Source organism: Natrix helvetica (genome assembly GCF_964273705.1).
Source record: "Natrix helvetica genome assembly, chromosome: 1".
NCBI classification, from domain to species: Eukaryota; Metazoa; Chordata; class Lepidosauria; order Squamata; family Natricidae; genus Natrix; species Natrix helvetica.
The window spans coordinates 66,050,485-66,077,364 of NC_138548.1; the positions used below are offsets into that span (position 1 = coordinate 66,050,485).

General features: G+C 40.2%; 1 protein-coding gene across 1 annotated transcript in view; it reads right to left on the minus strand.

The window, feature by feature from the left end:
• DPH6 (diphthamine biosynthesis 6) overlaps positions 1-26,880 on the minus strand; it is a 232,551-nt gene that overhangs the window by 59,136 nt on the left and 146,535 nt on the right. Inside the window, exon 13 of the mRNA XM_081939901.1 lies at positions 17,317-17,559. Coding sequence (XP_081796027.1) covers positions 17,317-17,559 — 243 coding nt within the window. The remainder of the gene's footprint in view (positions 1-17,316; positions 17,560-26,880) is intronic.

Below are 26,880 nucleotides of genomic sequence, written 5' to 3' on the forward strand. Positions count from 1 at the left end.
ATCCATGAGATAGTAAATGTCTCCTTGAGAAATAGAATGGTTCTGCCGAGTTTGAAAGAAGCAGTAGTCTATTCCTTTTTCAATAAACTATTACTGGATCCTATAGATATGAAATAACAAACCAATAAGTGAACTAAATCTTGGTTTGATACAAAGTATGTCTCACAAAGGGACACGGTGGCTCACTGGCTAAGACACTGAGCTTGACAATCAGAAAGGTCGGCAGTTCAGCAGTTCGAATCCCTAGCGCAGCATAATGGAGTATGCTCCCGTTACTTGTCCCAGCTTCTGCCAACCTAGCCGTTCGAAAGCATGTGAAACTGCAAGTAGAAAAATAGGAACCACCTTTGGTGGGAAGGTAACAGTGTTCCATGCGCCTTTGGCGTTTAGTCATGCCAGCCACATGACCACGGAGATATCTTTAGACAGCGCTGGCTCTTTGGCTTTGTAACAAAGATGAACACCACCCCCTAGAATCAAGAACGACTAGCACATATGTTACATTTATCTTTATATTATAGATATGAATTATTTTCATCCAGTATCCCACCTTCTTGGAAAGGTTGTTGAAAAGGCTGTTGACCTATAGTTCTTAAGGATCTTGGAAAAACCAGAATATCTGTACTCCTTTAAGTCAGGTTTTAGGTTAGGATACTGTATGGAGAGAATTTTGATTCAACTTGTGGATAATCTGAGGTGGGACATTCGTGATCTCTTATAGACCAGCTTTTGGGTTTGAGACAACTGTCCTTCATTATCCTTTGGGGTCAATTGATATTGATTGAGGACGAGAACAGTCAACCCCTATATCTCTGCTTTGCATAGTGCCATTAGGTTCTATTATTACCTCTTTTAAATATTCATGAAGGTTTGTTCCAGTGTTTGGGACCTGTGTGGGGTCTGGATGTAAATAGAATAGACTTTGACTCAACCCTTTGAGAATCGAGTATTTGTAGGTTTTTGCCTCCATGGATCCAGGAACCAGACACTTTCATCCTTGACTCTGAGCAAAGTGCACGGCCCCATTTGAATTCAGTGCACAATTTAGAAATCTTACTGGACTTACAGCTCCTACAGGACAACTTTGTCTTCTGTGCTAATTGCATCTGTTATTGTTACTGTTTCTACTCATGGCTACTCACACCTTACTCACCCCAACTGAATTATTGCAATACATTGTACTTGGGAGATTCTTGAAGACCATCCAGAAGTTTCATATGATCCAGAATGCAGTAGTTTGAGTAGTTATGGGCATTTCTTGCTATGCCAATGTGACAACACTATTCTGTGAGCTATGCTGATTTAAAATAACCTTCTGGGTACAATGCAAGATACTGATGATCATTTATAAAGTCCCACAAGGCATAGGATTGGGTTATTGTGACACTGCTTGCTATCTAGGGCATTTGGCCATCCCATATGCTCTAACAGGGAGGACTTACTGCAAGGTCCCCAACCGAGAATCCTTTCCCAGTGGTGGTCCCTGACTTTGGAATCTCTCCTCCAGTCCTGTTGGTGCATTTCCTGTAGGCCTTTACAAAGGAAGCTCTTTTCTGAGACTTTTAGATGTGGATCACTGAATGATACTCAATTGCTTGAGTTGCATTATATTTTAGTCTGGTTGCCATTTTATTGTTTTAATTGGTTTTTAATGTATTAGTTTGTATTTGGGGGCTGTATTTGTTATCTTTTTGTCTGCCACCCATAGTCTCTGGGTATGGTAGCCAAAGAAGTCTAATAAATAAATAAATAAATAAATAAATAAATAAATAAATAAATAAATAAATAAATAAATAAATAAATAAATAAATAAATAAATAATCGAGATGCAACTGAATCACAATTTAGTTTAGTCACCTGATACATTATACTCAAGAGATATTTCATATTTTAAGGGACAATTTAAGGAATACACAGTGACTTTGTTCAATCTGGTTTAACAGTCAAAACTACAACAGAATATAAATTTAATCCTTTCTGTGGATTATTTTCATAAAAAAATATTTGATGGTACAATATAGGTATCATGTAATTAATAAATGGTCACTAATTAAAGTAGGGCAGGTTGTGGTCTCCAAAGTTCTAACAGATAGAGAAATCTTATATAATATAAAATATTACCGTGTTTCCCCGAAAATAAGACAGGGTCTTATATTATTTTGACCCACGAAATATGGCCTTGGGCTTATTAAAGGGGAAGGGCTTATTATTTTGCAGGTGCAGGAAGCAGCAAGCCCACCAGCCCCACCCTCTCCGTCCCACCACCTGATTGCCTGCGGCCACAATGACCCAAGTTCTCCTTGCATCCTGACCTTCGCCTGCCCTGCTTGCTGGTCGCGGAACAGCTGACTGTGCTGCACTGGCCTCACGGGGGGGGGGGGCTCTTCCTGGCAGAACGAACACAAACACACACACACACACTCCCCTTCCAAGGCAGCCACATCCCTTCACTAACTTGCTTTCCAGCTCCATTCTCCGTTCCACGTGCAGGACAAGAAAAGTAGACTGTGTGCCTATGGTAAAAAAATATATCAGAAAATACCTTCCAAGTTCTCGCAAAAAAAAAAAAAGATCTCACGAAGTTGGAAGTCATCCCACTAACTACTTTTCTGGCCCTGCACGTGGCAATGGAGAATGGAGCAGGAAAGCAGGTTAGTGGAGGGATAGGGCTGCCTTTGGAGGGGAGGGAGTGTTAGGGATCTCTTTCTCTCACACACATACACACCATCCTTTCCTTGGGAACTCTGCACAGATGCAGAGAAGGCTTCGGATAGAGCATTTGGGGGGATGTGCATCTGCGCTGAGATCCCAAGGAAAGAACGATTGCCAGAAAAAAAGGAGGGGGGATTTTGCCTCTTATTCTGTTCTGAGTCTGTGCTGAGCTTCAGAACAGGATAAGAGGAAGGAAAATCTCCCCTCCCCATTTTCAAGCCGTTTGCAAAGATGCCTCATTCCGAGCCTTCAATCCTGCAATCCTGGAATATGCTGAAGGCTCGAAATGGAATGTTTTTACAAACCGTTTGAAAATATGGAGGAGGATATTCCTGCCTCTCCCCATTCTGAAGGTCACAGACTGAAAACAGGATAAGAGACAAAATCCTCCCTCCCGCATGCCTTCAATCCTGCAATCCTGGATAATGTGAAGGCTTGGAATGTGGCGTTTTTCAAACCTCTTGAAAATGGGGAGGGGGGATTTCGTCTCTTATCCTGTTTTCAGTCTGTGCTGACCTTCAGGACAGGGGGAGAGGCAGGAATATCACCCTCCCCATTTTCAAGCCATTTGCAAAAATGCCCCATTTTGAGCCTTCAATGTGAATATGCAGGTGAGAAGCGACCTCCTGAAGGCATTAAAATCCATACACTTGGGACATCAGAAGAAGCCCTGCGAGGAGACGCTGCTGCCAAAGTGCAGGAAATCTCCTCCCCCCAGCCTGCAGATCGTCCTTTCAAAGAGGAGTTTCACCAGGACAAAGAGGTGGCTGAAGGCGGCATTTGTGTCGCCTTCATCCTGGTGAAACTCCTCTTTGAAAGGACGATCTTCAGGTGGAAGGGAGGTGTATGGATTTCCATGCCTTCTTTTCCTGTTCACTGGATGGAATTGCGAGCTGTGACTGTCACCGTTGGCAAGGAGGGCATGAGGCATTTGGGTTGTGTTGCTTGGCCTCCGGCTTCTTTTTCAGCCGCAATTGGCTGCAAAAGCGACCGGCATTTGCTGGAGGCAGAGGCCTGAGCGGCACCCGCAAATCAGCTGTTTTGTGAACGGAGTGGCCCAGCTGATCCGATTAAGGGGTCAAGAAGCCCTGAGGTGACTGGGGAGGGGAAGGGCTGCTCCCTGTTCTGGCTAAACCCACACTTTCACTAGGGCTTATTTTCGGGGGAGGGTTTATATTTTTGCCCTTTGCAAAAATCTTGCATGGCCTTAGTTTCAGGACATGTTGTATTTTCGGGGAAACACGGTATAGTAGGAAGGGAGTTGAATAATCCAACATGGTAGTACAATGAAAGCCCAACCAGTTTAGTCATGTTCCATGCAAAATACATGCAAAAAGAAACAAAGATTTGATTCTATAGCTGCCATCTTGATTTACATTATCCTGTCTCCCCCAAACAACCCTGATTGCTTTCACCCTTTTTGTAATGCTAATGCATGAACCCAAGCATGAGATACCACCTTACACATTAAGGGCTACAATCTCAGTTGTTGAAAAGTTCTTCATATTTAAACAACCATATCGTAATACATTTTACACATACTAAAAGCCGGAGAGATTATTTTGAAAGCCAAATAACCTAAAGAGTAAGCATAATAAAAATGAAATAGGTTACAGTTTATTAGCAGCGGGTAGCAGATGTGGTAAAATTCTTGCCAGCTTCCCCACTTTTCTTCCCCAGCAGGAACTTTCTATCAAACTGTGTGTTAGATCTTGAATATAATGCAAGCTGCTGTTACAGCAATTGTACCCTCTGCGCTGCCCTATTATACTGACATTTGTGTTGGAGTTCCTACTTCTTTCTTTCTAATAATAATGTTTAAAATATATCCTGCAGAGGTAAATGTAAAGGCAGGTATTATGTGCCAGCTAAAAATAAGATAGCAAAATATGAAATTGATTAGAAAATAATTCAATATTGAAAGGTCATTTTTCTTGCCAAACGATAGGTTCCTATGACAAGATAAAAATAATGATTGAAGTTAAGATTCCTTGAGGTACTTTTCAAACATAAATAATTCAGTATATCTATTACAATGAGAAAGTAAAAATAACTGTTTAAGGAACAAAGTCTTAAACCGATAGCAATATAAAATAGATGCAAATCAAATCTGTCACACAGAATATATTCTCTAAATTTTTTATTCTCTGGGATGCCAAAAATAAGCCCTTTTGGAAGGTAGCTAAGCAGAGTTAAGAAGATTTATGGGTAGAAAAAAATATAAATGATAAAATGTAGCTATGAAGGCATACTCAAATAATAAATAAGTTGTAGAATCTAATATTTTGTAAGTGTACTTTGTGAGTTACATTGAGATTCAGAGCAGAAATGTGTTAAAAGCATCTTTGAACGCTTCCTTCACCTCTGAATTCATCTAAAAAGCTGAAAGTTGGCTTGCTTTAATAATTTTTATACTGCAATTGTAGGCTTCTGATGGAAACCAAAAATGTAATTAACATGTGCTAATTGGAATGCTACTCTAGGATAAAATAGACCATATAACATAAGGGTTTTTTCCCCTCTTTTTAAGATGTGTTTATGTTGTGACAAAACAATTCTCAAAGTGGCATTAATCTATACTTTGTATCTGTTGAAGATATGGAACTTGAAAAACAAAGCGAACCTTATATTGATCTAAACAGATTGGGGAGATGGGGGTATTCACACTGTATTCAGTTTTTCAAACTCTATGTCTCCATAAAGTAATGTGAAAGAAAGAAAGAAAGAACACACGTTCTTAATAGCCACATTTCAATTAAATTATTAAATTATTTTTACTTGTATGAGGATACATGTCCCTACACATAAGATACATTATTTAAAAATAACAAAATACCAAACTCTTCAAAAAGAAAATTAAGCTGGAATAAACTTGAAGTCAACATGCCACAGAAACCGTGATTTGCTACTCCTTCTACAACTTCAGTAGGGAAAGATACAGGGGTGGGATCCTACCGGTTTAACAGCTGGTTCGCTGTGCATGCACGCGCAGTTTACAGAAAACTCACCTTCCGTGTTACTGCTTGCGAGGAAAACAGCTAAGGCGCGGCAATCCACTCTGCCGCGTCGATCAGCTGGGCTTTGGAAAAGGAAATATAGGTGAGTATAGTGCAGAGGTGGGCAGGTGGGCCCACTTCAAAGTCGGAGTGAACCGGTTCGCTCTCAGCTGATGGTTGGAGCTACCCGTTTGCCCGAACCGGTCCAAACCAGTGGAATCCCACCCCTGGAAAGATAGGAAACAGCCTTTGCATTAAAAAAACAAAAAAACTCCTCCTATAATTAAGAGTAGATAACATTAGCTTCAATGGGGGGAAAAAAACTTATCCTGGCATAGCTTCTTGAATTCTGTAGAGAGAAGAGCCTTGAAAGATTACATCAGCTTCTCCTCATCACCAGTTTCCTTGGTGGGAAGAAGGAAGATTTAACCAGGAGAGCCAAGAATGCCTGCCTGATCCAGTGGTTGTGATCAACGCCCCAAGGTATCAAAGACTACTGAAAAAGCTAATCGACTCAACAGTTTCCCATGTCAATCTCCAACAATTACACATTGGCTTCTATTGAAGCCCATATTTAATGGTTCAGTCTTAGTATAAACAGAAATTTTCTGATGACCTGATGACTAACTATCCCAATCTAAGCTCTGTACACTTCTGTATAAATTCTTGTTATACGAACAACAAAAGGCTCATTTATAGCATAATCAAACTATCTGAACATCATGGCATATTGAAGGTCTATAATATTCTTAAATAGATAATCCTATATCTATTTACCAGCCCCACGAACTAAAGCAGACCACTTTTAAAGAGATGTGCTATATGCCAGGTTTATGTATAAATCCATGCACATGAGGAGGTTTCTCACAGAGATCCAACAGAATGCTATAAGCATGCCTTATACTAGCCAAAAGCATTTATTCTGCTTCATAGATGAAGAAGAAAAACACAAAGTAAAGTGATTATTCACTGCTGAGCTGGCAGGCATGTTGCTGGGTCAGTGGCTGGCACATACTGTGCTGTGTGAAAGTTGAAAGCAGCATTAAAATAAGACTAGTTCATATGCAACTCACTTTTTGCATCCACAGCTGAATGAAGCCAAAGTAAAAGTATAGGAAATGCAACCAACACCCACTCACCCCCCACAAAAAAGAAAAAAAAGAGAAAATTTATGAAGGATTAAAAAAAAACTACCTCATTTCTCTGATTTAAGTTCAATTACTCGGAAGTAAATTCTACAAAAGTCAATGTCCCAACATTTTAACTGTTTTAGTATCGTGCATGTCATTTAGAAGTAATAGGCATTAAACATTTAAAAATACATTGAACATTTATATTGTAGACAGATATTGTCCCCTCCCCTCAATATTTTTGAACAGATTTTTTTTTGGGGGGGGGATCTTCTCCTTTTTGTTTTTCCACATAGTAGTTTGTCTGCTAATGGTTGGGATAAGTTGGGGGAGTTTTCTTGGAAATAACATAAAGTACAAATTGATGGGAATTTCAGGTGTGTTGCACAACAATGTCCTATCTCCCCTTAGCAAATATTCAGCAAATGCATTCTTTGTTTCTACTTATTGATTTAGTAGTCAATGTTAAACTATTTCCTTCTTTGAAGGCTATACAATAGTTCATTTCTGACAAAATTGCATTCATTAGACGAGGGCTATAAAAGTAGAGTCAAAACAGGGCTTCGGGAAAAAGAGGAAAGCATCAGCATGCTCATGAGAGCGCTAAAGGTTGAAATACAAAATTAAATTAAACTAAACTAAAGCTCCCAATACTATTCTTATAAAACTGACAGCATCTTGGGATTCAGGCTTTTTTAATAGCAGTTTGCAAGGGAAGGCAAGTTGGTGGTTTCCTGGGAGTTGGAGACAAAGGTAGGGAGTTATGGGGACAGCTAAGGACTCAGTGAGGCCTATAAGCGTTGTCTTGATCCCAATGATGCTGCATGTTTCAAGAATCTTTCCAACTTCAAATGGGCTGAATTTAAATGGCTAAATAAATCTATGTGCCTGCACCTTTCTAAGAGAAAAGATTGAGTTATGACTAAGAGAAGAGAATATATGTAGCTTAGAGTTGAACAAGTTCTTGAACTTGTTTGCTTGCAGATATTTCATTACCCAACTAAGTAACAGTGGTGGGTTGCAGGTGGTACGCCCCAGTATGGATGCACCAGTGTCTGCCGGGAGCACTGGGTACCATTTCGGTACAGTGCTCCAGAGGGCCCACCCGCCTGCCCTTGTTCCTTACCTGTATTTGAAGGAAATGGGGCATCTGTGTACGTGCGTGCATCGTAAGGTGCCTGTGCGATGCTCCGCCGAGCAGCTGGAGCGTCGTGGAGGCAACACTTGGTGGAGGTAAGGATGCATGCGCGTGCTGTGCACGTTCATGTGGTGGCCACCTGGCACCGTTGTACCATATCGGTTGCAACGGGATCCGGAACCCACCACTACTAAGTAACATCATCAGTGCTAGTGTATTTGGGGTTTGCTCCCTGTTTATATACAGCAGCTTTCATTGCCAGTGTTGGTGGGGGTGTGATTTGCTCCTTGGTAGTTCCTTGCTTAGGATATTGTTTTCTTTCTTTTTTGTCTGATGTTAATTCAACTTATCTGGATGTAGGTTGCTGCAGAGAATGTGTTCTGGTCTTCTTGTTTTCATTTTAGCCTTTTTATTGTCACTCTAGAATCATGTGTAAATAGGGTTTATTTCTATGTGTCGATTGATAACTGATTTGTCTGAATGGAAACTCCTAGGAATTCCCTAGTTTTTCGATTTAGCTTTGTGTAGAATGTTCAGAGTTTTGTTGATTGAAACTATGATTGAAACTGTCCATGTGTTGTGAGATTGAGGAGTTTCATTGTGTCTTCTGACCAATGTTGATGTTCAGAGATATGTTCTGCTAGTCTTTCTGTCTGCCCTACCTAGTGACGGTTACAGTTCTTACACTGTAGATTTACACTGTAATTGCACCGTCAGAAAAGTCTTTGTTTATATAATTCTTTGTTTATATGCAGACCTAGAGTTAAATAACAACGGGGGCTATAATGGATAGAAAACCAAGATACTAAAATCCTATATATTTTACTGTGTAGATGCATAACATGCTTTAACAAAAGAGCCTCTGGGTAGTATTCCAGAAATCACTTTAAAGGACACTGACACGGAAAACCACGAGTATATAAAAAGCACAAAACCTACTGCCTTCTAGTACTGCTGATGTGATTTAACTTGCTAATGAAACATCTATTCAAAAACTACCAGGCTCAGAACACTAAGGACCTCACAGTTCAAACCTGAGCTACAAATATTCTCTTTCAAAGGTTAAACCATATTTAAGAAACCTGTATTATACACAGTATAGAATACAGTTAAATTGAATTTGGTACAAATTCAAATTCAAAGGGCTTTGAATCAGAACTCTTGCTTAGACCTTGACTAGCTTGAAGACTATTTTAAACATGGAGAGAACCAAGGGAACAAGAAGAAAGTATGAATGGGAAATTTGTTAAGTCTTGGGTGTGGCTGGCATGATTTCCTACAAAAACGTATCAATGTTCTATTCCAGACTTCTGTAGCATGAGCATCCAATCACATGTATGGAGTTCAGCTCTCAGGATTCAGCAGTTGTAACAAAAACAGAATTCTAGGGCCGAGTACCACATATCTGAAAGAGATTCTCATGAGGCTAAGATTTAATGAGAAATAACTCTATATACAAGCAACAGCAGATGAAAGAGCTAGTACAGGCAAACAACTCTTAATATGTCACATAAATATTCAAGGGGGGGGCGGGAGTCCCAAAATTCTAGGAGATATTGCATCAATGAAGTCACTAATAAAGGAATGCTGGAAGGTTCCTCTCTCTGTTTTTGAAATTCTGTATTCTAACCCCCAATTCTTAACATTAAAATTCATTAAAGAAAATTCAGGAGATTCATGCTGTGCACTTCAGGGGCTTGGCAGATGTCCAGGTTTAGGAAAGATGGTTTATATTCTTAGTTGGGCACAAAAATTATAAACGACTGAACTTGAGACCAAAAGGAATTACTCCGCTGGTTACTCCATTGTGAGATTAGTGAGATAAGATCCAATAGTGCGTTTGTATACATAGTGCCATGAACTCTGATACAAAGTAGACCACTACTAGAGCAGCCTGTATTATTAGGCAGAGCACTCTAAATGCTTACAGATGGAGTTTGGGCTAGCCAGTTAAGCAATACATGTATCAAATTCAAGCAAAAGAACAGACATTTTTAAAAAGAAAACAGACCACCACATCTGCCAACTTACTTTGAAGATACTTAAGGGGTTGGATGTATTTCCCAACATTGTAGATTAACTCACAGGATGCTTAACAAGAGGTCAAGAAGCTTATACTAAAAGATGTATGGATCATGAACTTTACTTACAGCAAATATAGTCAGCATCAACCGGTTTTTGTTTTTATGCTATTTTTTTTCCTTATAAAGTATATTTTTGACAGAAAGGTACTAGTGTCATATCCACAAAATAGAGTGGAGAAGCTATCATGGAAGAGCTCAGCAACACAGACAGATAGTTCCACCCTGTTTTCCATTTGATCATGGCTCTTGCCTCCTCCTTGAGGGTTCACGTACAAAATTGTTAGGGAAAGACGAGTCAGGTTTATTCAATTGAAAAGGAGATAGACTGCATCTTCAAAATTTATCCAACTCCCTATATTGTTATGCTTGGTCATATTCAGTATGACAGAAGGGGAACACTTGGAAACTGGCTTTTTAACACAGATGATTGGTAAATACATTGTCCTTCACATCTAAACTCCAACGGATACGACAAGCTTAGCATTAGAACAAAGAGGAGAATCCTGTGGTTCTTCAAGCGTTCTTCATTACTGCTGTCCTGAGTGGGGTGATAATTGTAGTTCAGTAACTTTTTTAAAAAGGGGATGCGATGGCTCAGTGGCTAAGACGCTGAGCTTGTCGATCAGAAGTGTCAGCAGTTTGAATCCCTAGTGCCACGTAACGGAGTGAGCTTTCATTACTTGTCCTAGCTTCTGCCACCCTAGCAATTCGAAAGCATGTAAAAATGCAAGTAGAAAAATAGGGACAATCTTTGGAGGGAAGATAACAGTTTTGTGTGCGTCTTTGGCGTCTAGCCATGTCGGCCACATGACCACGGAGATGTCTTCGGACAATGCTGGCTTTGAAACGCTTGCTTTGAAATGGAGATGAGCACTTCGGACAACGCTGGCTTTGAAATGGAGATGAGCACTGCCCCCCAGAATCGGGAACAACTAGCACATATGGGCAAGAGGAACCTTTACCTTTACCTTAAAATCTAAAAGTCCACTACAAGATAACTTGATGATTTCATTATTTGAAAGGAGCTTCCATGACCAAAGATAACACAGCATATATAAAGAAGAAATTGTGCTAAGCCTTAAACCTTAAAGCCAATAAACAGCAAGAGTGTTATATTTATATCCTGTATTTTGTTTGCATCAATGGTGCAATACATCAGACTGTGAATTTACCTCTATTTCACTTCACAGGCTCTCTCTATTTATTCACAGATGAGTAGACAATTAGTCTGAGCTAAGTGATGCTGGCACTATATTCAACATCTCTAGACTATACAATTTGGACCTGATGTGTGTGTTAGCAACAACCAAAGCCCCTGAATTTTCCTTCCTCAGACAGTGGATATATGTCAATGACTTTATGTTTGTATTAATGAAGAGCAACTAATGTAGAAGCAGTTTTGTTTTGGCAAAGTAAATGGGTAGAATTTTCCCTTCAGTTTTATGTTCTGTGATGATTAGATAAGTCACCCTTTACAAGTGATTCTCTTCTCAGTAAATGTGACTGTTATTGATCATTATTAAAAACAGAATCCCCAATCTTTTCAAAAGAATAAAAGCAATGCTGATTATCCCAAAATGTCTACATTTCTCTTCTCCTTTCTTTGTAAAGCTTCTTTACTGAGGTAGGAGATTCTCCTGCATGATAGCAACATTATCATAGGCCTTTAGTTGCAAAAGAAAACAACCCCAAATCAGATAGAATAACAGAGTTGGAAGGGACCTTGGAGGTCTTCTAGTCCAACTCCCTGCTTAGGCAGGAAACCATATACCATTTCAGACAAATAGTTATCCAATCTCTTCTTAAAAACTTCCAGTATTGGAGCATTTACAACTTCTGGAGGCAAGTTGTTCCACTGATTAATTGTTCTGTCAGGAAACTTCTCCTCGGTTCTAGGTTGCTTCTTTTCTTGATAAGTTTCCACTCACTGCTTCTTGTCCTGTCTTCAGGTGCTTTGGAGAATAGCTTGACTCCCTCTTTTTTTGTGGCAGTCCCTGAGATATTGGAACATTGCTATCTTATTTATTTTATTTATTTCTTGGATTTCTAAACCGCCCCCTCTCCCAAAAAGGGACTCGGGGCGGTGTACAGTCAAATGCAGATAAAAATACAATAATATAAAGCAATTAAATACATTTGGATGGAGGAGATAAGGCTGTACAAGAAATAAATATACTATAAAAACCCTAAAAACATCCCCAATTAAAATACCCAAACCCAATTAAAATATATCCCCGGGAGGTAAAACTAAGAGAGTGCCAGGCCAGCTGATTGAAATAGGTGAGTCTTTAATTTTTGACGGAAGGAACGGAGGTCGGTGGTAGTTCGAATATCAGGGGGGAGGTCATTCCAGAGGGTTGGGCCCATCACAGAGAAGGACCTACTCCTAGGTGTCGCCCGCTGGCATTGCCTAGCGGACGGCACCAGGAGGAGTCCCTCCCTGTGTGAGCGGATAGGTCGCAGGGATGTGTGTGGTAGGATGCGATCCTGCAGATAACTAGGTCCTATGCCATGGAGCGCTTTAAAGATGGTAATCAATACCTTGAAACGCACCCGAAAGGCCACAGGTAGCCAGTGCAGCTCGCGCAGGAGAGGTGTTACGTGGGAGTAACGTGTACTCCCCATGATCACCCGCGCGGCTGCGTTCTGAACTAGCTGCAGTCTCCGGATGCGTCCCAAGGGAAGCCCCATGTAGAGGGCATTGCAGTAGTCCAGGCGAGACGTCACCAGCGCATGAGTGACCGTGCGCAGGGCACTCCGGTCCAGTAGGGGGTGCAATTGGCGCACCAGGCGAACCTGGTGGAACGCCCCCCTTGCCACGGCTGCCACATGGTCCTCCATTGACAGCCGGGCATCAAGGAGGACGCCCAAATTGCGCGCCCGCTCCACAGGGGACAGTTGTTCGCCCCCTATGGCCAGCGATGGTGTCAGCTGGCTGAACCGAGGTGCCGGTACCCACAGCCACTCGGTCTTGGAGGGGTTGAGTTTGAGTCTGTTGTCCCCCATCCAGACCCCGACGGCTTCCAAACACCGGGACATCACTTTGACAGCCTCGTTGGGGTGGTTTGGGGTTGAAATGTACAGCTGAGTGTCATCAGCGTACAGGTGGTACTCAACCCCAAAACCACGGATGATCTCACCCAGCGGCTTCACATATGCAATGAACAGGAGAGGCGAGAGGACCGACCCCTGTGGCACTCCACAAGTGAGTGGCCTCAGGGATGACCTCTGCCCCCCTGTCAACACACATTGCTTCCGGTCGGAGAGGTAGGAGCCGAACCACCGCAGAACGGTGCCTCCGACTCCCATCCCCTCCAACCGGCGCAATAGGATACCATGGTCGATGGTATCAAAAGCCGCCGAGAGGTCTAATAGGACCAGGATAGAGGAACAACCCCTATCTCTGGCCCTCCAGAGATCATCGACCAACGCGACCAAGGCTGTCTCTGTGCTGTGCCCGGGTCGGAAGCCGGACTGGCGTGGGTCTAGATAGTCGGATTCGTCCAGGTGTCGTGGAAACTGCTGCGCCACCACATTCTCAACAACCTTCGCCAGGAAGGGGAGGTTGGAGACTGGACGGTAATTAGCTAGCTCCATTGGGTCGAGCGAAGGTCTCTTGAGCAAGGGTCTCACCACCGCCTCTTTCAAGGCGGTTGGTAAGTATCCCTCACCCAATGAGGCGTTCACCAGGCCCAGAAGCCAGCCTCGTGTCACCTCCCAGGCTGCCAGTACCAGCCAGGAGGGGCACGGGTCCATTGAACATGTGGTGGGCCGCAGCCGTCCACGCAACCTGTCCAAATCCTCGGGGGCAACAGAGTCAAACTCCTCCCAGAATGGTCTCTCAAGACTCGCTGTTGACGGCTCGTCTGGTCCACTGACGGAGGTCCATCCGCTCCGGATCTGATCAATTTTGTCCTGAAGATATTCCCCAAACTCCTCTGCTCTTCCCTGTAAGGGTGTCTCCCGCGTCCCCTGCGATAAAAGGGAGCGGGTCACCCGAAACAGGGCGGCAGGGCGGTTATCCGCTGACGCAATAAGGGCGGCACAATATCTACGCTTGGCCGCTCTTATTGCCACAAGGTAAGTCCGCAAATAGGCTCTTACCTGTGTTCGGTCAGATTCGGAGCGTGAGGACCTCCACCTGCTCTCTAGACGTCTCCTGTGGCTATCATGTCTCCCCTAGCCCTTCTTTTCATCAAACTAGACATACCCAGTTCCTGCAACTTGATTCTTGCAACTGATCTTGATTCTATCCCTCTGTTTATACAGCCTAGAGCTGTGTTGGTTTTTTTGGCAGCTGCTGCACACTGTTGGCTCATATTTAAATGACTGTCCACTAGAACTTCAAGATCCCTTTCACAATTACTACTATTGAGCGAGGTACCACATATACTGTACCTGTGCATTTTGTGTTTCTTGCCTAAGTGTAGAACCTTATTTTTTTCACCATTGAATTCCATTTTGATAGATAGTGCCCAATGTTCAAATCTGTTAAGATCCTTCTATATCTTAAGCCTATCTTCTGGAGTGTTGGCTATTCCTGCTACCTTGGTGTGTTTTGAAAATTTGATGAGTTCCCCATCTATCTCTTCGTCCAAATCATTGATGAAGATGTTGAACAGTACTGGGCCTAAAACAGAGCCTTGGGGTACCCCACTGCATACTTCCCTCCATGTAGATGCACTTCCATTGAGGACTACACATTGAGTGCAGTTGGTTAGCCAGTTGCAAATCCATCTAGTGAGGACAATGGCTAACCCACATTTTTCTATCTTATCAAGTAGTAGGTTATGGCCTACTTTATGGAATGCCTTACTGAAGTTAAGGAAATTATATCAGCAGTATTCCTCTGGTCCACTAATTTTCTCACTTTGTAAAAGAATGCAATAAGATTTGTCTGGCATGATCTATTTTTGACAAACCCATGCTGGCTTTTGGTTATTACTTTACTTGCTTCTAGCTGTTTGCTTTGCTTGATTATCTTTTCCAGAATCTTCCCTGGTATTGAGGTCAGGCTGATAGGCTTGTAGTTTCCTGGATCATATTTTTTCCTTTTTGAAGATGGAAACTACATCAGGTCTTTTCCATTCCTCTGGCAGTTCCCTGGTTTACTTTACTTTTACTTTATTTCGTATTTCTAGACCGCCCCCTCTCCCAAAAGGGACTCGGGGCGGTGTACAGTCAGGCTAAAACACAAATAGGATGCATATAAATAAATACATAAATACACCAGATCCTGGTGCTCCAGGATCTTTGAAAGATATAGTTCAGTAGTTCTGAGATCACATCTGCCAGTTCCTTCAGATCTGCCATCTGCCAGTTCCTTCAGAACCTTTGGTGCAATCCATCTGGTCCTGGTGATTTGAACTCATCTAGGGTGGAGAGACGCCTACTTACCATTTTAGTTTAAATGTTTATCCAGAAAAATATGTGAAGTAACTTGGTCCCTTTCTTTGATGTATGCAAACCATCTCTTCTGTATAGTTTTTCATTGGACCAGCTGCAGACATCATGACTAATATAACCAAAGCTTTCTCTTTTGCACCACTCCTTTAGCCACACATTAAACTCCGCTATACACCGGTCTTTTCCTTTTTGTTCCTTATACCTTTACCTTCTCATTTCCCACTATGTAATGTAAATATATAACCTCTGTAAAGTTTAGCTGATATTCTTCTGGGTTGTAGTTACATCTGATTCTATTAAGCATGTTATGATTTTTTCTAAACATTTTAAATGTCTCCCCTACCTTTCATATTACATGACTATGTGGTCTAAATATACTTTGCATCAACTACCTCATCCTGGAAGAATTCTGTTCATAAGCCTTTTGAGGGTTGCTGGTACCACATGTTTTTACAATTTTTCTAGACTGATAAACATTTGAAGGTAGCAAATATTTTTCCTCCATGCACATTTATTTTCTAATGGAATCTATCAATAATGTTTGGTCAAATTATACGCTGTAGAGAGTAAGGAGAATGAGAGAGGGAGAGAGAAATCCATTACCAAAGCAATGAGGATAAAAACACTGATTAAACCCAAATCATGAAGATGGTATACATAAACATTTCCGATGGACATATCACTAATTCAAATGAGTTTAAGAAAGGAAGGAGGTAAAACATAATCAGACTTCCAAGATTCAGTTACTGTAGGCAATCTTAATAGAAGTAGCCTTAGTCTTAGGATTTGATTTGTCTGATCTATATCTTGGGGTTGACAAGTGTTGAAAGATACTTCACATTGCCCAATTGGTCTATTAACTCATACATGACAATAACTCATACATACAATGCAACTATAAAATTTAGCTATTTTATTTACTTTCCACAGTGTATCCTGGTGCCCCCAGAAACTTTTAAAAAGAGCAATGTACTATAAAGGGAAAGGAGAGACTGGTTATGATGGCCTTATGTAAAATGAAATGATTCCAAACTGTTGATTTCTGTTGGTTTCTATTAGAATCAGTTCTTCTCCTTTAAAGGCCACATTAATCATTTCTAAAGTATCACAAGCACAAAATTAGCACCTTGAAAGAGCTCCTCTGACTGAGAAAAAGGATGTTCCAAATTCAAAATGGTTCAATTTCAAAATATTTTGATCAGCTTTAGTTACTCAAGTGATTCATGAAAATATATTGATCAAGTACTGCTCCCATAAGGTATTATGTATATCTTATTTAATCTTACTAATTATCATCTAAATTTTATTTATTAGATTTATACCCCACAATTCTTTTACGAACGCCCAAGATGGCATATAGTGTGTTCTTTATAATAATTGTAAGCGTAATTACTTTGTAATTGATTTTGAATAAAATAAAAATTCCTCCATAAAAGAGAAACTCCGCAGATCATCTCTGAGAAGGTTAAGTGCAGAAATGTAGTGAAAACTACTCTCTTGAAATTTGACAAAGAAAAAGCATATATGTACATTAGATTCAGACTCAAAATCCTCTTTTAAAAATATCCATCTGGAATTGGTTGCTTTTTCAGGCTTCCTTTGCTTTTGTTTTATGGAATTCAGAGAAACCTGCTGATGAATATAACATTCTGTTAGGCAGTTTAATGTTTCAGCGGTCCATAGAAACAGAAGAGCCCAAATATAATAGCTCAATCAAATCTTATTCTATCAGTCTTTTTGAACCTCAGCAAAATGCATTGGGAACGTTCTGATTTTAGTTCAAGTCATGAATGAATGTATTTTCTAAACTGTTGCTTTGAAAGCAGGAAAAAAAATGATATGATACATACCTTTGTAAGTTCTTTTAATTTCCTCTGCCATACAGCTTCAGCAACAGAAATGTACTCGCTGTCTGTTACGTAACAATTTGCCATGAGTATATGATGGAGTTCAGCCTTCAAATTCATGGCTTTCAGGACTCTTTCAACATGGTTTAAAGACATCAGGGCTTCTTTTTTGATGCCACCACTTGTAAGTTGCATAGTGCAGGGCACTAATGCAATCTGCCCAGCACAATACAGAGTATCTTCAACCTAGAAAAAATAATAATAAAGAAAACCTTTTTTTAAAACAGTGGAATTATTCCATATTTTCTAATTAAAAGTTACCATCTTTAACTTAAGTAAAAATATATCAGTCTGAAGATAATTTCTGGCAGGGATTTGGCTACATTGTAAAAAAAAGCATTGTATCAAATATGGTTTTGGAAATATGGTTAAATGTAGATATTCACATATTCATAACTATTCTCAGAGAAATCGCCAATGAACAGACCAATCTAGAAATATGTAGACGAACATAATGTCATAATATTTCCAAGGTATCAGTATGAAGACTTGTGTCATATTTGAAGTAAATTTGTTTACAACCTGTCAACCAGGAAGGAGAGAAGGGAAGCTTTAAATGTTCTAATTTACAAGAATTCACTTTAATTTAAGGCAGAAATGACTCCCAAGGTTTCATGAACCCCCAGTAACATACAGTGATATATTGTACAAAGAAAATATGATATAAAATTAAGCAGTAGCTTGAAATAAATTAATGTACCTACTATTTCAAGTAAATGTTATTAGATCATTATGTTTTTCTTATTTTGCTAATTTTATATTAAAAGGTTTAAGTGAGTTACAGTATATTTTGTCTTTGTTCTTCAATGCTCAAGATAATGGTTGTTGTTGTTGTTAGTTGCGAAATCGTGTCCGACCCACTGGACGTTCCTCCAGACCTTCCTGTCTTCTACCATCTTGTCCATTTAAGCTCACGTCTACTGCTTCGGTGACTCCATCCAGCCACCTCATTCTCTGTCATCCCTTTCTTCTTTTGCCCTCTATCTTTCCCAGCATTAGGCTCCTCTCCAGTGAGTCCTTCATTCTCATTAGATGGCCAAAATATTTGAGTTTCATCTTCAGGATCTGGCCTTCTAAGGAGCAGTCAGGGTTGATCTCCTCTAGGACTGACTGGTTTGATCGCCTTGCAGTCCAAGGGACTCGCAGGAGTCTTCTCCAGCACCATTGTTCAAAGGCCTCAAATCTTTGGCACTCAGCCTTTCTTATGGTCCAACTTTCACAGCCATACATTGCAAGTGGGAAAACCATAGCCTTGACTATACGACCAACTTTTGTTGGCAGGGTGATGTCTCTGCTTTTTAGTATGTTGTCTAGATTTACCATAGCTTTCTCCCCCAGGAGCTAGCATCGTTAGATTTCTTGGCTGCAGTTCCCATCTGCGGTGATCTTGGAGCCCAGGAAAGCAAGATCTATCACTACCATATTCGGCTATCACAAGCCGAAAGATAATGGTATATATAGGCCATCAATGTTTTCTAAGAGCTTATCCTACATTCTATTGAAGCAATTTCAAGAATAAACAGACAGCCTCAATCATTTATGCAATGATTACATCAAGGCTTGGTTCTTTCAATGCATTTTATGTTGCTTTGTCCTTAGAGACTGCCTAGAAGCTCCTGTTTCAGAATGTGGCTGACTGCCAGGATTTTGAGTACAGCCACAAAAACACCTTGTCGTACACCGTTTATTACTTGCTTTAATGGTTATCAAATTCTTTTCAGATGAATTCACTTCCTTGTTTGGACTTAAAAACCAGATAATCTGGAATCCGCTCTCTACCAGTACTGCTATGCTGTGTAATCATGGGAAAAGGGGAAGTATGTGTTCCTATAAGTCATGAGCCAAGATAGGCAAAGTATATGTGAAGAATATGCACTCCCAGCAGCCATTCAAGGTATGATGGTCCTCCCAGGTCTCTAATTAAAGCAAATGTGTATCTATATTAGGCAACAGAGATACAGGAAAATGTTGGTTAAAGATGATCACTTCATCACATCAGCAAAGGCATCATTTCATTCTGCGTTGGAGAAGGAAGTAATAAATCACTCTTGAACTTTACCAAATATAGATAGATAAGATAAATTGAGTGTTGCTTTAGTGCTGCCATATGATGAAACCATCAGGTCAGATAGCATTCAACATCCTAATGAGAAAGAGCTGAAAAGCTTTTGGAGTACTGATATTATTTATGGTGTCGTTAGATTAAAGCTTTTGAGACATCTTGTTGCTAAAGGTAGGTATACAGGAAAATAAAACCCAAAGATGTAAAGAAATAAATACACCGGGAACATGGAATGTAAGTAGCATAAATTTGAGGAAGTTCAACACAGTGAAAAAATGAAATGAATCAACTACACATTGATACTTCGGGCATCAACAAAGTGAAATAGATGGGAACTGGACACTTTCAGTCAAAAGTCATATTGTTTAATACTCATGAAATAAAAAAGAAGGAATACTATGGCTTTCATTGTTGAATAGGATATAGCAAAGCCTGAATAAGATCAGTAATGCTTGTTATCTATTTATGCTTCAACTACTAACTCAGAAGAAGAGGATTCTGACAAGTTTTATGGTCAAATTAATGTGAAATCAAAATAACATGCAAGTATAAATATACATTAGGCAATTAACATACACTTTGATTTAGTGGTTAGGGTATTAGACTATAAAATAGGAGACTGGAGTTCTAGTCCTGCCCCAGGCATGACAGCCAGCTAGGTGAGTCTTAACTAATCACTTTCTCTCATCATAATTCACTTCATAGGGTTGTGGTTGTGGGGAAAAATAGGAGGAGAAAAGAGTATTAGATTTGTTCGTCACCTTGAGTTATTTATAAAAATAATAAAGGAATAAAAATATCTATCTATAAATCTATGTCTGTCTGTCTGTCTGTCTGTCTGTCTATCTATCTATCTATCTATCTATCTATCTATCTATCTATCTATCTATCTATCTATCTATCTATCTATCGTAAATATGTTGCTTATGGTTAGAGACTGAGAAGTCAGAATTGGAAGCAGTAATCAGGAGACCCTTGGATTTGTACAGCATAGGAAATAGATATGAAGCAGGAGACTGGTTATGTACAAGTTCCAGTCAGGTTATAGCACAACACCAACAAGTTTCTACAATATGATCATCAGCATATACCCACTATTTTTAAGGAGAACATAATCACTCTGAAGTCCTAACTTTGATGTACAGGTGAAACTCGAAAAATTAGAATATCGTGCAAAAGTTCATTTATTTCAGTAATGCAACTTAAAAGGTGAAACTAATATATGAGATAGGCTCATTACATGCAAAGCAAGATAGTTCAAGCCATGATTTGTCGTAATTGTAATGATTATGGCTTACAGCTCATGAAAACCCCAAATCCACAATCTCAGAAAAGTAGAATATTGTGAAAAAGTGCAATATTCTAGGCTCAAGGTGTGCCACTCTAATCAGCTAATTAAGCCATAATACCTGCAAAGGGTTCCTGAGCCGTTAAATGGTCTCTCAGTCTGGTTCAGTAGGAGTCATAATCATGGGAAAGACTGCTGACCTGACAGTTGTGCAGAAAACCATCATTGACACCCTCCATAAGGAGGGAAAGCCTCAAAAGGTAATTGCAAAAGAAGTTGGATGTTCCCAAAGTGCTGTATCAAAGCACATTAATAGAAAGTTATGTGGAAGGGAAAAGTGTGAAAGAAAAAGGTGCACAAGCAGCAGGGATGACCGCAACCTGGAGAGGATTGTCAGGAAAAGGCCATTCAAAAATGTTGGGGACTTTCACAAGGAGTGGACTGAGGCTGGAGTCAGTGCATCAAGAGCCACCACACACAGACAGATCCCGGACATGGGCTTCAAATGTCAGATTCCTCTTGTCAAGCCACTCCTGAACAACAAACAATGTCAGAAGTGTCTTACCTGGGCTAAAGAAAAATAGACCTGGTCTGTTGCTCAATGGTCCAAAGTTCTCTTTTTGATGCATCTCATTTGGAAACCAAGGACCCAGAGTATGGAGGAAGAATGGAGAGGCACACACTGCAAGATGCTTGAAGTCCAGTGTGAAGTTTCCACAGTCTGTATTGATTTGGGAAGCCATGTCATCTGCTGGTGTTGGTCCACTGTGCTTCATTAAGTCCAGGGTCAACATAGCCGTCTACCAGGTGATTTTGGAGCATTTCATGCTTCCTTCCACAGACGAGCTTTATGGGGATGCTGACTTCATTTTCCAGCGGGACTTGGCACCTGCCCACACTGCCAAAAGCACCAAAACCTGGTTCAATGACCGTGGGATTACTGTGCTTGATTGGCCAGCAAACTCGCCTGACCTGAACCCCATAGAGAATCGATGGGCATTGCCAAGAGAAAGATGAGAGACATGACACTGAACAATGCAGAAGAGCTGAAAGCCGCTATTGAAGCATCCTGGTCTTCCATAACACCTCAGCAGTGCCACAGGCTAATAGCTTCCATGCCATGCCGCATTGAGGCAGTAATTGCTGCAAAAGGGGCCCAAATCAAGTACTGAGTACATATGCATGCTTATACATTTCAGAGGTCTGATATTGTTTTATGTACAATCCTTGTTTTATTGATTGCATGTAATATTCTAATTTGCTGAGATTGTGGATTTGGGGTTTTCATGAGCTGTAAACCATAATCATCACAATTATGACAAATCACAGCTTGAATGATCTTGCTTTGCATGTAATGAGTCTATCTCATATATTAGTTTCACCTTTTAAGTTGCACTACTGAAATAAATGAACTTTTATACGATATTCTAATTTTTCGAGTTTCACCTGTAGAACCAGAATGTTCTGAATTAATTGCAGAATGAAAAAAGTTGTTAAGTATGCATGTGAAAAGAGACTGCCAAAGATGTAGAAACAGAAGAAATCAAATTGGTATCAGAACAAACAGAGGCAAAAGAGAGAATTCAAAGTCAGGAAGGGCAAACATCTCAGGAAGGAATTTAATTTTACATACTAATGCTGGGGATCATTTAAGGCAGATTAGAACTGTTCATAGAAAGAGAGATCCCAGATGTTCAATGTGATTTAGAAGAGGCTGAAGATTAAGAGACATTATGACTGTTGAATGTTGGACAATTGTGAAAGCCAAGGAATACAGAAAAATAATAATCAAGGTGTGCTTTACTGATTATAGAAAATCTTTGATTATATTGACTATGTCAGGCTATAGAATATTCTTGGCAAAATGGGAAGCTGAAAAAAATATTTTATTCTTATCAAGCATACTACCAAACTTCCCATGTATGGAGTGGATGGGTGGGGGTGGCTCTCAAGGGAGAGTTCTTCTCCTCCTCCATTGATCCAATAATGCCCAAGGGGCCCTTCTAGCTATGAAGAGATAGGCAACTTTGTTGTTTGGCACCGAGAACAGCTCTACTTTGTTCCTTGCATTAAACCAGTAACCATATAGAATTACAGATTCTATTCAGATAGCTTTACATCAGATTTATTGAATTCAATTGGCTACCCTTTTAAACCAAGTGACTCTTGGCAGCGAACAATTCTAAAACAAAACAATTAGAAGCAGAACAAAATAAATACATACAGATGAGAAAATTATCATAATAATTGTCAATATAGCCACTAAATGAAGCCCTTAATACATTCGAAGTTTCAGGCATGGGCACTTAGGCTTTTAAAAGCCTTATGAAAGGCTAGTGGTATTGGGACCATCCTAATTTCTGAAGGATATTCCAAATGGCAGGGGATTCAGTGGAGAAGGTATATTTCCCGATTCCTGCCAGTTGACAGTCCTTGGCTGATGGTATACCTGCAAGATCCCAACCTGCCAAATTGAAGTGGATGGATAGAAACTATTGGGAATGACAATTTCTTAGGTAAGCCAGTCTGAAGGGCTTTATATTCTGCTCTTTCTTATAGTTCACGATGATGTCATACAATGTCATAAATAAAGACAACACAAATGAAAATATAAAAACCACACAAAATATTCTTCGAACATTAAGCTTCAAAAAAAAAAAAAAAAATCCCAGCAACGGTCATGGTGTAAAACTATTAAAGAGAATTGAAGTTTAAAGCCACATGATAGATTCTGAAACAAATAGCCTTCATTATTTGGTAGAAGGACTTCAGTGGTTATAATCAATGCTTTCAATTTCATCCTATTACAGATTAGTTTAGTATAAATTCGCTTCTGAGAAATTATTTGCAGTACATTGTGTTTATTTTTAAAAAAAAAACTCTCATGACAATCAAACCATGTGAACACCCATATGCAACTCCAAATCTGTCCTTATGAAACTGCCTGCAATTCACAGAACACTCACACATGTAACTATTGGAAGAGTATGTTAAACTATTTGGCAATCAAAATTTATGATTAGCAGCTGAAGAGGGGGAGGAGGAAATGCAGAATATATAATAGATTAGCAGACATTCATCAACTATATTTTTAAATTGTTTAAGATGTCTAAAATATTGTTTTGCCGTGCTATATATAACCAAAAAATTGGAAGAAAAAGAATGCAATTTGTTTAAAAGAACAAATGGTTTTTGTAAGGGGGAAAAAAAAGATGTGTGCTATTTAAAAATGTGTGCCATTGAATAAGGGAGTCCAGCCAGCTATCAAGTGCCATATTGACAAGATGAGCAACAAATTCAAAAAAGAAATTATTTAGCATTTTCTTTTTTATAGCTTTATTCCAAAGTTAAACCTGTAATCCAGGCAAAGCCCTAGTTAAATTTACTTTATTTAACTAAAAATAACTTCCTGTTTGACCTCAATTTTGCATGCATACCGACCCCCACCCCATACATTAATTATCAGATAGGAAGAGCTGTTCAACCAGTTCATTTCCCTCATTCTTGAACAGATTGTTTGAGACATAATATGAATACTAATTACTGATAAAATAACTGTCAGTATTTTGAAATATGTACCAGATAACATTGCATTGAAAGTCTCCTGGATGCTTCTGGTAAAATTAACTATGTAGTCACTGTATTTTAAAAGTTCAAAACAATTCTTAGATCACTTTGAAGAAAACTACTCAAGCTTTAGACTCCAATTTTGTGTTAGCTGCTCTCATTTTTGAAGTACTGGTTTATATTTTTCAAAAGTTATAAAAAGGTGCTGGAATATATATAAGAGAAAACATGTAACTAGTTGCTTGTTTATACAGTATATAGAAGACTTAATAGCAAACAGATAAACTTAGTAGCACTGTTCAAATGGTTTATAATATCAAATTGAAAAAAGCCTTTGGAAACAATACTTTTTACAAAGAAACCATTAGAAAATAGATGTATGTCTCTTTTCAATTGTATTCTAATTACAAATCAGTCATCATGTTGATATTAACAAAGGCTCTAGTGATGGTGGTTCTGAATCTACAAATTGTATACTTTTCCTTCAATGGATTCTGACTGATCCATATTATGAAACAGTGACCCATTTATCCTTTACATTAGTTTGATTAAGCAGATGGCTGCATTAACTTCATCTAACTCCTATACAGCCGGAGTATATGCAACCGAAATCTGCCCAGAAGAGTTAAGGGGAGTTTATCTTTTCCAAACATGTTTCTTCAGACACGACCTGATTTTCCTTAGATAGCATCAGATTTTATATTGAATCTAGGAGAACATACTGGGTTGAAGGTCTGTGTTTTGTATTGTATGGATATAGTGCCTTCCCTATAGCACAGCGATGGCGAACCTTTTTTGGCTTGCGTGCCACAAGGGGGGGAGCGCAGGGGGGTCGTGTGCGGGCGTGCCGCACCCATAATGCAACACGCGACCCCCCAGTGCGCATGCGTGCACAACACGCCCCCCCATTTTTACATGCTTTTTTCACCCTCCCCAGGCTCCAGAGGCTTAATAGGAGCCTGGGGGGGTGATAAGAGCCTCCCCCTCCCCTCCCGGAGGCTTCAGGGACCGTCCGGAAGCTTCCCTGAAGCCTTCGGAACGCTTAAAACCACCCTCTGAGCAAACTGGAAGTCACTTCCGGTTTGCTCGGAGGATCCTTTTGTGCGCTCCGAAGGCGTCAGGGAAGCCTCCGACGGTCCCTGAAGCCTTCGGAACGCTTAAAACGACCCTCTGAGCAAACCGGAAGTCACTTCCAGTTTGCTCGGAGGGTGGTTTTAAGCGCTCCGAAGGCGTCAGGGAAGCCTCCGGATGGTCCCTGAAGCCTTCGGAACACTTAAAACAACCCTCCAAGCAACCCGGAAGTTACTTCCGGTTTGCTCAGAGGGTGGTTTTAAGCGCTCCAAAGGCATCAGGGAAGCCTCCGGACAGCCCCTGAAGGCTCCAGAGGGCCTCCGGGGGGGGGAGAGGCTCTTTTCACCCTCCCCAGGCTCCTATAAAGCCTCTGGAGCCTGGGGAAGGCAAAAAATGGCTTTTAAAAAGGTGAACTCAGCTGGCCAGCGCGCACATGCGCGCTGGCCACCTGACAGGGCAGCGCCTCGCGTGGCCTGACAAATGGCTCCGCGTGCCACTTGTGGCAAACGTGCCATAGGTTCGCCATCACTGCTATAGCAGATCTTTTTTTTTTTTTCATTAATTGTTGTCTCCTTTTCCTTTCATGTAAGCTTTGGTGGCATTAGGAGAATGTGACGATGATGGAGACCTGTTTAGAATTAGTTGTACTGTACATATTTCCAGGTCATTTACATTGTTTTGGGAGTCTCCTTTTATCCCCATTCCTTGTGTTACTTTAACAGATTAACAGAGTTGGAAGGGCCTTATAGGTTATCTAGTCCAACCCCACCCTCAAGCAGAAGACCCTACACCATTTCTGACAAATGGCAGTCCAAACTCTTGTTGAAAGTTTCAAGTGATGAAGCTCCCACAACTTCCGAATGCAAGCTGTTCCATTGGTTAATTATTCTCACTTTCAGAATGTTCCTCCTTATTTCTAGGTTGAATCTCTCCTTGGTCAGTTTTCCCCGTGTATTCAGAAGGGCATCTATAGTGAACTGGACCTGGTAAGAAAGCCACATATCCCTGGTCTAGGATAGGGCTTTAGAGAACCATCATTTGAAGGAGCTTCTCACCTTGTATTGTCATCAAAAGGTTTCTGGGAGCAGGGTTATTAATTTATCCCGATCTGGCAAAGGGAAACTTCCAATGAAGAGAAAAGAGTAGAATTTCATCTATGATATTGCATTTATGTAAGGGATCAGCTGAGCCTGGAGGCAGGTGAGAATTAGAAGAACCACATATCTGGTGTAAAACATGGACACAATAAGTGACTGCAGGATCCAATATGAGTCAGTCACCTGGACCAGAGGTTTGGAGGACAAAACTCGGACTCATGCTGGAGCCCATCTTCGGGTTACCACTCTCTAGCAGACTGTCTGACAGGATATTTTTTTCTTTTAAAGGGAGATCAACCCGAAGATGCTCAATTTCTTTATATTAACATTATATTTTGTTCGTGCAGATGAATTTTACAGTTCATTGCTTTCATAATGGAAGCAAAACTAATAGATTTCATTTCTATAACAGGAGTATGTTT